Below are 13557 nucleotides of genomic sequence, written 5' to 3'. Positions count from 1 at the left end.
TTTGCTCGACACCTTGACAAATGTAATTCCATGTAGAAATATGCGTTTAAATAAAATATTTTACCAAAAAAGTTACCCACGCTTTAACTTGACAGACTGTATTTATATTTACATGATTTATTTTAGACTTATATTTGTCTGAAGTAGAATTCCGTTTGAGTTCGTTCATTCATTTGAACATATTAAGCCCAACAGTTAAATGTCCAATTTTAGGGCTACTTTTACTATTAAGTAATGAATTATTTAATTTGATTTGCTAGATTTATATTTCTATGACCTAGAATTTTACTTAAATTTACACAATATCTGTTAGAATTATTTGATTTTAATTTGAATCAATTAGAATTCCACTTGAATTAGAAATAATTCTATTTTAATTGCTTAATTTATATTTATAACAAATTAGAATTAATTTTTTATTAACTAGAATTACGTTGTGAATTGCACAAAATCAATTCAATTAGGTGGAATTATATTTAAAATTGATTAGAATTCCACATATTTATATGAAATATTATTTCGCTTGAATCAATTTAAAATCTATTGGAATTATTATATTTTAATTACAATTAATTAGAATTCCGTTTGAATGTGCAGTAATTCTATTTGAATTGCTAGATTTATATTTGTGGGAACAAAAATTCCATTTAAATTGCAATGATTCAATTTCATTTGCTAGAATTATATCTGAAATTGACTAGAATTCCCCTTGAATGTTAATAATTCTATTTGAATTGCTAGATTTATATTTGTATGAACTAGAATTCCGCTTGAGTTGAAATAATTCAATTAAGTTTGCTGGTATTATATATAAAATTCACTAGAATTCCACCCCAAATTAGAAATAATTTTTTTTTAAATTGCTATATTTACATTTATAACAAACTAGAATTAATTATGTATTAACTAGAATTCCGTTGTGAAGTGCAAAAAATCAATTCAATTGGCTGGAATTATATTTAAAATTGATTAGAATTCCACATATTTATATGAACTATTATTCCGCTTGAATCAACTCAAAATCTGTTGGAATTATTATAAATTAGAATCAATTGGAATTCCACTTGGATGAGTAGCAATTCTATTTAAATTGCTAGTTTTATATTTGTAGGAAAAAAATCCCATTTAAATTGCAATTATTCAATTTCATTTGCTAGAATTATATTTGAAATTGACTAGAATTCCACTTGAATTTTTAATAATTCTATTTGAATTGCTTGATTTACATTTGTATGAACTAGAGTTCCATTTAAGTAGGAATAATTCAATAAAATTGGCTTGAATTATATTCAAAATGCACTAGAATTCCTCTTGAATTAGCATTAATTCTTTTTGAATTGCTACATTTATATTTATAACAACTAGAATTAATTTGGTAGTAACTAGAAATCTGCGTAAATTGCAAAAAATGAATTCAATTAGCTGAAATTATATTTAAAATTGATTAGAATTCCACATATTTGTAAGAACTATTATTCCGCTTCTATCAATTAAAAATCTGTTGGAATTATTATAATTGAATTATAATTAATTCGAATTTCACTTGAATTAGCAATATTTCGATTCGAGTTGCAAGATTTATAATTTTATGACCTAGAATTTTAGTTAAATTAACTCAATATCTGTTGGAATTATTTGATTTTAATTTGTATCAATTAGAATTCCACATGAATGAGCAATCGTTTTATTTGAATCGCTAAATTAATATTTGTATGAACTAGAATTCCACTTGAATTAGAAGTAATTCTATTTTAATTGCTTGATTTATATTTATAACAAATTAGAATTAATTTTGTATTAACTGAAATTCTGCGTGAATTGCAGGAAAAAAAGAACAATTCAATTGGCTGGAATTATATTTTAAATTGATTAGAATTTCTAATATTAAATGAACTATCATTCCGCTTGAATCCACTTAAAATCTGTTGTAATTATATTTTAATTAGAATCAGTTGGAATTCCATTTAAATGAGCAGTAATTCTATTTGAATTGCTAAATTTATATTTGTATGAACTAAAATTCCATTTAAATTGCAATAATTCAATTTGATCTGCTAGAATTATATTTGAAATTGACTAAAATTACACTTGTAATAACTAGAATTCCATCTGAATTAGCAATAATTCTATTTGAATTGCTAGATTTATATTTGTATGAAGTAGAATTTTACTGAAATCAACTCAAAATCTTTTGGGAGTATTAGATTTGAATTAGAATAAATTATAATTCCACTTGAATTAACAGCAACTATATTTTAATTGCCAGATTTATATTTGTATGAAATAAAATTCCATTTAAGAAGCAATAATTCAATTTAATTTGCTTGAATTGACTAGAATTTTACTTAAATCAACCAGAAATCTATTGACATTTTTTTTCAGAATCAATCAATTCCACTTGAATTAATAGCAATTCTATTTTAATTGCTAGATATATATTTTTGTGAACTAGAATTCCACTTGAGTCAACTCAAAATCTGTTGGAATTATTATATTTTAATTGCTAGATTTCTATTTGTATGAACTAGGATTCCGTTTAAATTGCAATTATTCAATTTCATTTGCTAGAATTATATTTGAAATTGACTAGAATTCCACTTGAAATTTTAATAATTCTATTTGACTTGCTAGATTTATATTTGTATTAACTAGAATTCCATTTGAGTTGCAATAATTCAATTTAATTTGCTTGAATCATATTTAAAATTCACTAGAATTCCACCCTGAATTAGAGATAATTTCTTTTGAATTGCTATATATTATATATTCGATCAAGAATTTAATAAGCAATAATTTTATTTGAATTGCTAAATTTATATTTGTATGAACTAGAATTCCATTTTAATTTTAATTATTCAATTTCATTTGCTAGAATTATATTTGAAATTGGCTAAAACTCCACTTCAAAAAACTATATTTCCACTAATGTCCATTCGAATTGCTAGATTCATATTTATAAATTTATTTATATTTATATGACTAGAATTCCGTTTGAGTTGCCATAATTCAATTTGAATTAGAATAATATTTAAAATTGACTAGAATTTTACTTAAATCAACCAGAAATCTATTGGAATTTTTTTCAGAATCAATCATAATTCCACTTGAATTAACAGCAATTCTGTTTTAATTGCTAGATTTATATTTTGTGAGCTAGAATTCCACTTGAGTCAACTCAAAATCTGATGGAATTATTATATATTAATTGCTAGATTTCTATTTGTATGAACTAGAATTCCGTTTAAATTGCAATTATTCAATTTTATTTGCTAGAATTATATTTGAAATTACTCGAATTCCACTTGAATTTTTAATAATTCTATTTGACTTGCTAGATTTGACTAGAATTAATTTTGTATTAACTAGGATTCCGCGTGAATTGCAGAAATCAATTCAATTAGCTGGAATTGTAATTGGAATTGCATGAGCAGTAATTCTATTTGAATCGCTAAATTAATTAGAAACTTGAATTGCTAGATTTATATTTGTATGGATTATAATTTTACTTTATACAATTAGAATCCCACTGGACTTAGCAATAATTCTATTTGAATTTTTAAATTCATATTTATAAATTTTATAAATATATTAAATATATTTTAATTTATATAACTAGAGTTAAGAATAATTCAATTTGAACGATTAGAATTATATTTAAAATTGACTACAATTTATCGATTTATATTTATATAAATTAGAATTCATGTTACACAGGCAATTAAAAAAAAACAATTTCCAAATGAAAAATATTTGAATCTAAATCGATTTGAGAGCAAACAGTCACAAATAAAATAATATAACATTTTTTATATTCATATAAATATAAAAAATTTCAAATTGAAAAGTTTTCTGTTTTGAAAATAGTCCAAATTGCAAATTCTTTCCGAATTAGAAAGAATTCAAATAAAAAAGATTCGAGTTCAGGAAAGAAAGACAATAAAATTAAACGAAGGAACAGAATATTGATTTTCGGCTTTGCAAGGTGTTAAATTTATATTAAAAAAAATTAAACTTAAAATTATACAAAATTGAAGAAAAAAAAACAAGAAATGAACAAAAATCTGAAATTCATTCATTTTTAAACAATTCATACTATGTAGAAATTCCTGGAATTTAAAAATGCGTAAAAATTAAATTAATCGAGTTTGGAGAAAATTGATTAATTTGATTGAAATTAAATAATATAAATTATAAAATAAATTAAATAATGCGAAATTATCATAATATCATTAAATTCCTTTTTTTTCATTATTATTTCAAATTAAATTTTTAAATTTTTAGTTTGGTCCTCGATATGCCTGGTCTCAACCAGTTCAAGGATATCTTTTAGCTTCATATTTCGTCGGGGTTTTGCCAGCTAGTATACCCGCAGGTATATTAGCCGAAAAATTAGGCGGTGCCAAAGTTGTTGGGTGAGCGAGATTTTATTTTTTGGATTTTGATATTAAAGGTTTTTCATCGATTATGGTTGATTTTATTTATTATCATTTTTCTTGTTCTCTATATAGATTCGCAACTTTAATTCCAGCTTGTCTAAATCTTCTGGTACCTCTAGCCGCTGCTGCTGATCAATTGCCGTATTTGAATGTTGTCCTCGTATTTATTCTCCGTTTCCTCATGGGATTATTCGGGGTAAGTTTAAAATTATGTTTTTTTTCATTTAGCGTTTTTCTTTTGTTTTAAGACTTTTAGAACTTGATTTGAGATTTTATTTGAGAATTTTATTATTTTTTAGGAATTTGGTCCTTGTTGGTTGATTTGACATGGTTATTTATTCATTTATTTTGTTAATTAAAATCTCTTTTGATTTAAATATCAACTATATTTTCATTGAAAATGTAACTTTTTTAATTCGTTTTTTCTTTGGTTGAAAATTATTATTTTTTTTAAATTCAATTTTATTTGGAAAGGCTTCTCTTTTTAATTTAAAAATTGAACATTTTAGTGGATATTCCTTTTCTTTATTGATTAAAAAATCTTTTTTGGTTGAGGGTTCAACTATTTTGTACGAAATTTGTCTTTTTTGGTTGAATTAAACTGTTTTTTATTTAAAAATAAAATAAATTTTGATTGAAATATCAGCAATTAAATTTTGGAAATGTAATGATTTCAGTTTGAATATTCCATAATTTTATTTAAAAATTCACCTCTGGTTGAACATTATTTTTTTTAACGAAAACTATTTAATTTTGGTTGAATTTGTTTTTAGATGAAAAATCTTTTTTTTTTTTTGGTTCAAAATTAATTTTTGTTTAAACTGAGAGTTTAACAGTTCGATTTTTGGTTCAAAATTGAAACGATTTTGTTGAAAATTGGTATTTTTTATTTAAAAATTCTTGTATTTTGTTGGAAAATCGTCTTTGTTTTTGTTAGAAAATTCATCTTTTTGTTTAAAAATTAATTTTTTGGCTGAAAATGTAAATATTTTATTTTTGGTTGATAATTGATCTTTTTTAGTGGAAAATTCAATTGTTTTGTGAAAAGCTTCTATTTTTAATTTAAAAATCGAAAATTTTAGAGGACATTATTTTTCTTTATTGTCTGAAAAATCTTTCTTGCTTGCAGATTGAAAATTTAAGTCTTGTTAAATTTTATATTATATTAAAATTTAATTTTGTTTTTGTTCAAGATGCATCATTTTAATTGAAAAATCATCTCTGGTTAAAAAAATGAGCTTGCTTGTTGAAAATTATTTTTTTCTTTGGCTGAAGGTTCATAATTTTATATGAAAATTCGCCCTGTTTTTTAAAAATTCAACTATTTTGTTGAAAATCCGTTTTCCTTAGTTGAATTTAACTGATTTTTATTTTTAAAAATTAAATCTTTTTGGGTTGAAAAATTAAATATTTGGCCGAAAATTCAACTAATTAATTAAAATTTTATCTATTTGGTAGAAAAAGGATCTTTTTTGTCGAGAAATCATATTTTTAGGTCGTAAATTTTATGGAAAATTCGTTAGTTTCTCGGTTGAACAATAATTTTTTAATTTGTAAATTTAAATATTATATTTTTGGATGAAAATTTATCTTTCTTAGTTGAAAATTCAATTGTTTTGTAAAAAGCTTCTCTTTTTGATTTGAAAATTCAACACTTTGGATGACATTTTTTTTCTTTATTGACTGAAAAATCTTTTTTATGTCTTCTGGTTAAATTCAATTTTTTTAAAAAGTAAAATATCTTTTGATTCAAATATCAGAATTTATATTTTTCGTTAAAAATTCATCATCTTTGATTAAAAATTTAAGTCCTGTTAAAGACTCGTTTTTTGTCTATTTGAAAATCAATTTTTTTAATTGAAAGTTTAAATATTTTTTCGAAATAAAATTTAATTATAATTATAGTTTTTTTTGAAAATTCATAATTTTAATTGAAAATTCATTTCTGGTTCAAAAAATGCGCCAATTTCTTGAAGTTTCACAATTTTAGTTGAAAATTCACCAATTTGTTTAAAAATTAAACTACTTTGTTGAAAATTCGTTTTCTTCTTAGTTAATATTGACTGATTTTTATTTAAAAATTAAACCTTTTTGTTTGAAATGTCAAATATTTGGCCGAAAATTCAATTAATTAATTAAAAATGTATCTATTTGGTTTAACAATAATTTTTGAAATTAGAAATTTAAATATTATATTTTTGATTATAAATTTCTCTTTCATTGAAAAAAGAGTGGTTTCTTAAAAATTAATTTTTTCTTATGTTAAAAATTAATTTCTTTCATTGAAAATCTAACTATTCTGGTTGAAACTTTAAAAATATATTTTTTTTTTGGTTGAATATTAAAGTTTTTTTTTACACTGATAATTTAATTATTCCAGTTTAAATATTCCATAATTTTATTTAAAAATTCATCTCTCTTGTTGAGCAATAATTATTTAAACAACAAAATTGAACTATTTAATTTTGGTTGAAATTTTTTTTTTTTTAGTTGAAAAATCTTGTCTGATTGAAAATTCGAAGTATTTTAATCATTTGGGTTGAAAAATTTTGGAAAAATTTAATATTCCATTTTTGTTCGAAAATCGACTTTTTTAGTGCAAATTTTTTTTTGTAGAAAATAATTTTAATTAGTTGAAAATTGATCGTTTTGTTTTGAAAATTGGACTATTCCAGTCAAAAAGTTAACTTTTTCGTTGAAAATTAATCTTTTTGGTCCAAAATTGGTCTTTTTAGTAGGGATTTATTTTCTTGGTTGAAAAATCATCTTTTTCGTATCAAATTCAATTATGTTTTATTTTAAATAAAAATTAATTTTCTTGGCTGCAAAATTTAATTATGTCATTTTTGGTTGAAAATTAATCTTTTGTTGAAAACTCGTCATTTTTCGTTGAAAAATCATCTTTTTGCGTGAAAATTAATGTTCTTGTTTGAATTTTTTTATTGTTGGAAAATTAAGGTTGAAAATAAAACTACTTGGTTGTAAGAGAAACACTTTTCTTCAAAATTCATCTTTTTGGTTTAACTGTCATAGTTTTCAGTTGAAGTTTTATCATTTTAGATAAAAATTTATCACTTTGGTTGAAAATTTCCTTGTTTTTGGTTTACAACCGACCTTTTTTAATGAAAAATTCAACTTTTCTTTTAATTCATTTTTTTAAATGAAAATTATTCTTTTTGGTTTAAAATTCATCACCTTTTTGGCATTTTTTTTCTTGTTGAGAATTAAGTCTATTTTTTTAGTTGATCTTTTTCGTTGAATTTTCAACTAGAGTTCAAGATTCATAATATTAGATAAAGTTTGATCAGTTCGGTTTGAAATTAATTTTTCAATTCGAAATTTAACTTTAATTTTTGGTTTGAAATTCATCAAAATTGAAAATTCGTTTTTTTGTTTTGTTTGAAAATCCATATTTTTGTATTTATCATTTTTTCTTAGTTAGAAAGACAAATATTTGGTTAAAAATTCATGTATATTGTTGAAAATTAATTTTTTTTACAAAATTAAGTTTATTAGTTAAAAATTGATCTTTTTGGTTGAAAATTTAACTAGTTTAGTTCTAGATTTATCATTTTATCTAAAATTAATCTATTTGGTTTAAAATTCAATTATTCCAGGTGAAGATTCCATGATTTTACGAACAGTTGAAAATATATCACTTGGTTTGAAAATGCCCTTTTTTTGGTTCAAAACCGATCTTTTTTAAGTTAAAAACTCAATTTTTTTTTGTTGAAAATTCATGTTTTTGAAAGAAAATTAATCTTTGGGAAGAAAATTAATTTTCTTGATTGAAAATTCATCCTTTTGGTTTTTCCAGTTCAAGATGTATCACTTTATTTGAAAATGTATCGGTTTGGTTAAAAAAAAATGTTTTTAACTGTTCCATTTTTGGTTGAAAATTTATTTATTTTTTGGTTAAAAATTTGTCTTTTTTTAGATGAAAATTCATGTATTTTGATGTAAAATCGTCTTTTTGGTAGAAAATAAATCGTTTCGGTTGAAAATTAATATTTTTGTTTAAAAAATTCATCTTTTTGTCATAAGAATTAAATATTTTAGTTAAATATTCATCATATTAATTGGAAATTGATATTATATTGTTTTTTTGTGGTAGAAAATTATTCTGATTAGTTTAAAATTGATATTTTTATTCAAAACCTAACATTTTATTTAAAAATTGAAATATTTTTTTATTCATTTTTTAAATGAAAATTAATAGTTTTGAGAAAAAATTAATCTTCTTGATTGAAAATTAGTCCTCATTTTTGAATATTTATCTTTTTGATTAAAAATTCCATCACTTTTTTGGCATTTTTCTTTTTCAGAATTAAGTATATTTTTTAAAATTTAACTTTTTTGTTGAAAATTCCACTATTTTAGTTCCAGATTTATCATTTTAGGTAAAAATTGATCAGTTTGGTTAAAAATTCATTTTTTAACTTAAAATTTAACTTCGATGTTTGGTTGAAAATTCTTTATTTTTATGGTAGTAAATTAATCGGATTAATTGGAAATTTATCTTTTTAGTTTAAAATTCATAACTTTGATTGAAAATAGTTTTTTTTTTGTTTTCATTTCAAAATCCATCTTTTTGTTTCTTGTCTTTTTTAAGTTTATCAGTTGAAAATTCATCGTTTTTGGTTGAAAATTAAATCATTTCAGCCAAAAATTCATAATTTTACGAGTAGTTTTTGGTTGAAAACGATATTTTTTAGTTAAAAATTTAACTATTGTTGTGAAAAGTTTTTTTCATGAAAATTAATTTTTGAAGAATAAAATTAATCTTCTTGATTGCAAATTTTTCTTTTGTTAAAAAATGCAACTATTTGGACAATGATTAAATACTAAAAACAAATCTTCATAAAAAAAATAGTTTTAGATACAATTTCCACAGTAAAAAAACACTTTTTTGTCAAATAGTTTTAAAAAAAACGGTTTTAATTCAAGAAAAAAATTCCCGGTTCGTAAAAAATTGTTATGGGCAATGAGAATTAAAAAATCCGTCTCTAAATCTAAAAATGTGGAAGTCTTAAATTTCAAAGTTTTAAAATTCAAGTTTAAAAGTTTTTAAATTCAATAATTTTGTATAAAAATCTGATTCAAATGCTCAATAATTTGCACGTATCAAATGGAAGCCATTGACATTTTTAAACTGAACAATTTTTTATTAAATGCAGTTAATCAGTTAAATTAAAAATTTAAAGCAATTTTAAGCCAGAAACATAAAAAATTATAGGATTAAATTTTTTTATAAACTGAACACTTCTTAAATTAAAATTTAAATTATTTATATTTTAAATGGTTAAAGAATCATTAAAATGCTGTTGTTTACATTTTTTTTTACACATTTTTTGTTATTTTTGAAATTATTTCAGAACTTTTAAACAACAGAAAAGCAGAAAAAAATGTTTTCTTTTTTTACATCTGGGTGTTATTTTCTTTTTATTTTCAAAGAGATAAGTGAAATAAAATTATTTAAAAAAACACATTTTAAAAATTAGAACAATAGAAGCGTGTTAATAATTTTGAAAGATTTTGAGATAAAATTTATTTAAACAGATATGTTAAAATTTTAAGCAGTTAATATTTCATTCTAAAATAATAATTTTAAATTTTGCAGATTTCAAAATTGTTAAAAAAAATATGGAAAATTTTAATAGAATTATTTCCATTTTCTGGGTTTTAATTCAAATTTAGATAAATTAAATTTTTTAGGGCATCAAGAGAAGAAAAAATATATAATTTCGATTCAGGGGAAAATGTCAAACAATTTTTTACTAATGATTTGTTAGAGCTCATTAAAAAAAATTACAAAACTTTTCAAATTATTTCATGAAATTTAAAAAAAAGGGTTTACAAGCCTTTAAAGCAACATCGTGCCAAAATATATAATTTTAGAATAAATTTCAGTAAATTTAAGAGATATTTAGAACTTTTTGAACGATTTAAAAAACAATGAAAATTTATAAGATATTTTAGAACTTTTTCAAAAATTCAGGATAATGACATAATTTAGGAGAAGATTCGAAAAAGATTTTGAAACATCAAACATTTCCTTAAATTTCGAGAAAGTGTAGAAGATTTTAAAGCGAAATGTGTCAATTTGGTAACATTGAAAAATAAAAAATTAATTAAACCATAAAATTCTATAAATATTGCGAAGATTTAAGGAGAATAAAGAAGATTTTTAAAGTGCAGAAGACTTAAATGCAGATTTACGTGAAAGTTTTTAAACAAAAGGAAAGCCAGACGTTAAAAACGCAAACGTCTGGACACTAATGTTTTTTTTTCAAATTAAAAATTGTGAACAAAATGTGTGGAAAACTGAAAACCCATATGGTAAAGTATCACATGCCCTTAATTAAAATAAATTTGAAAGGTCTCAAGTTAAAGAAATAAATGTTATTTAAGTTCTTAGGAAATTTGGGTATATTTTGAGGCAGCTTTTTAGGTTTTAAATAACTTTACAAAATTTCAAGAATAATTCCAGTCAGATAAAAATATTTTAAAAAATTTAAGAAGTTTTGTGTAGATATTTAATTTTAAAAGGGCTCGAACTTTTCCTATTATTTCGTAAAATCCCGTAAAAAATATATATTTTTTAATCTACATTTTCTATTGGCGAATATGAAATATTCAAAAATCTTTTATAATTTTCTTCAAATTTGTAAAAAAATTTTGAAGATTTTCAGGTAAATTTTTTAGATTTTAAATAATTTTTCCAAAATTTCAAGAAAAATTGGATTCATTAAAAAATATTTCTAGGAATTCAAGAGGCTTTGCGTAGATTAAAAATATTTTAAACCTTGGAAGCATATCCGAAAATTTATGGAATATTTATTATTTCTTCTGAAATTATAAAACACCTAAATATCTTTTAAAAAGGCTAAAATTTTTCTAATAATTTGTAAAATCCATTATAATAAAATATATATTTTTCAAATCTTCTACATTATTTTTTTTGACACATCTTAAATATTTTAAATTCTTTTCTAATTGTCTCATGAAAATGATAAAACTTATATAATTCTAAAAAAAACTGCCGATACTAAAAAAATACCAAAAAAGCATTTTTGTGTTACGTCAAAATATTGGGTTTGAAATAACGTTACGTAATATGTAAACAAGGCTATAAGTGTTCAGAAAATTTTAACAAATAAATTGTTATTAGAAAATTGAGTTGATGATAAAAATGAGTATAAAAGTGAGCGCGCGCCTACGCGCCCACATAATAGTCTAGTACTATAAAAACTTGTTTAAAAAATTGAGATAATTAAAAAAAAAACGTGGAATTTCAGATATTTTTTCAGGATTAGCCGGAAGAAGTTAAATAAAATTGAATAAAATAAAAATCTGACTTCTAGAGTCTACAAAAATTCCTGGGCTTGGGTTTATCTATTTGAAAAGTGTATTTTGAAAGTTTGTTGAGAGTCACGCGTTTGTTTATTATGTAGTAAATTTTCGACCTGTTTTAGATAGGCTTGTTGCCCCAGTTTTTCAAACGACACGACGGCATCATAAGTTTTATTAATAAGGTTACTCGGCTGGGTGCAATTGACCTAGCAAGTCCAACGGGCGTAGTGATTACAACGTAATATGATCCTTATCACTTATATCAAATTCCCACTTACTTTTGTCTTATTCAAATTACTATCGTCACTTGTCTGTCTATCATTCATGGTATCAAAAGATGTCGGATTTATCATTTTTTTCGGGATGGTGGAATTAATCAATCCTGGATCATTAATATTCAAATGCCAGCATTTTAATCTTGCGTAACTTTTAACCCAAAAATCTTTTATGAAAGGAATGAAACATTATTTCAGATAAAATGTAAAATAACTTTTTTTTTAATTGATTTATAACAAACAAAAAAAAAAGAGTTTTCCGACTATAAAAGATGGTTAAAAATTCATCTCTTTGAAAATTCTTTTGTTTTTCAATTCAACTATATGTAGAAAATTTCAAAATTCAACTCTTTGGTTGAAAGTTCCCTTTTTTTTAAATTGATTTCTTTTCTAGAAAATTAATCCTTCTGGGTTAAAACAATTCATCTTTTTTGATTAACAAAGTAATTTGTTAGAAAATTTGTTATTTTTTTTTGTAGAAAATTCAATTATACTGTAAAAATGCATGTATTTCGTTTAATGTAAAATACATTGAAATATTATATAATATTATATAATATAAAATATTGTATAATATATTTTATATTGAACTATTTGAAAATTCTGGCTTGAAAATTGATCTTTTTTGATTAAAAAATAACAATTTTGTTAGAAAATTCGTCTTTTTTGTGTGTAGAAAATGAAACCATTTGGTTTAAAATCACCTTTTTTGTCGAAAATTCAATTTAATTGTAGAAAATTCAGGTGTTTGGTAGAATAATATATTTTTCCTTGAGAATTAAATTCAAATATTTATACTTGAAATATTTAAAAATTAAATTCTATTGTAGGAAATAATTTCTTCTGGTTTGAAAATTGATATTTTTTGAATAAAAAATAACAATTTTGTTTGAAAGTTCGTCTTTTTTTGTAGAAAATGAAACCATTTGGTTTAAAATCACCTATTTTTGTAGTAAATGAAATTCCTTCGTAGAAAATTAATTTTTCTGGTTTGAAAATTTATATTTTTTGGTTGGAAAAATAACTATTTTCCAGATTTTTTTTTTAAATGACCTCTTTGTTGAAAATTAAATTGTTTCGTAGAAAATAATTCCTTCTGGCTTTAAAGATTCGTGATTCTCAATTAGTGGAAAATTCATCTATTTGGTTGAAACTTACCTTTTTTTCTGGAAAATTACATTTTGTTGTAGAAAATTCATATTTTTTTTTTGGTTAAAAATGCAGGTATTCGGTGGAAAAATAACTTTTTTGTTAAGAATTAAAGTCTTTTTGTATAAAATTAATCTGTTTAAATTGAAAATTAATTTTTTCGGTTAAAAATTCATCTATTGTGTTTAAAATGCAATATATTTACTTGAAATATTGAACTATTTGAAAATTGAATTCTTTTGCAAAAAATTAATCTTTCTGCGTTAAAAATGCATCTTTTTTGATTCAAAATAACTATTTGGTAAGCAAATTCGACTTTCTTTGGTAGAAAATTCTACTATGCG

The 13557-nt window shown here is 22.3% G+C and overlaps 1 protein-coding gene across 1 annotated transcript in view; it reads left to right on the top strand.

Moving 5' to 3' along the window:
* The window catches only part of LOC117179038 (putative inorganic phosphate cotransporter), a 65613-nt gene that overhangs the window by 27193 nt on the left and 24863 nt on the right, over positions 1–13557 (top strand). Inside the window, exons 4-5 of the mRNA XM_033370661.1 lie at positions 4282–4412; positions 4509–4632. Of these exons, the coding sequence (XP_033226552.1) occupies positions 4282–4412; positions 4509–4632 (255 nt within the window). The remainder of the gene's footprint in view (positions 1–4281; positions 4413–4508; positions 4633–13557) is intronic.

This window comes from Belonocnema kinseyi, chromosome 8 (genome assembly GCF_010883055.1).
Source record: "Belonocnema kinseyi isolate 2016_QV_RU_SX_M_011 chromosome 8, B_treatae_v1, whole genome shotgun sequence".
NCBI classification, from domain to species: Eukaryota; Metazoa; Arthropoda; class Insecta; order Hymenoptera; family Cynipidae; genus Belonocnema; species Belonocnema kinseyi.
This window is presented reverse-complemented; position numbering and strand designations above follow the sequence as displayed.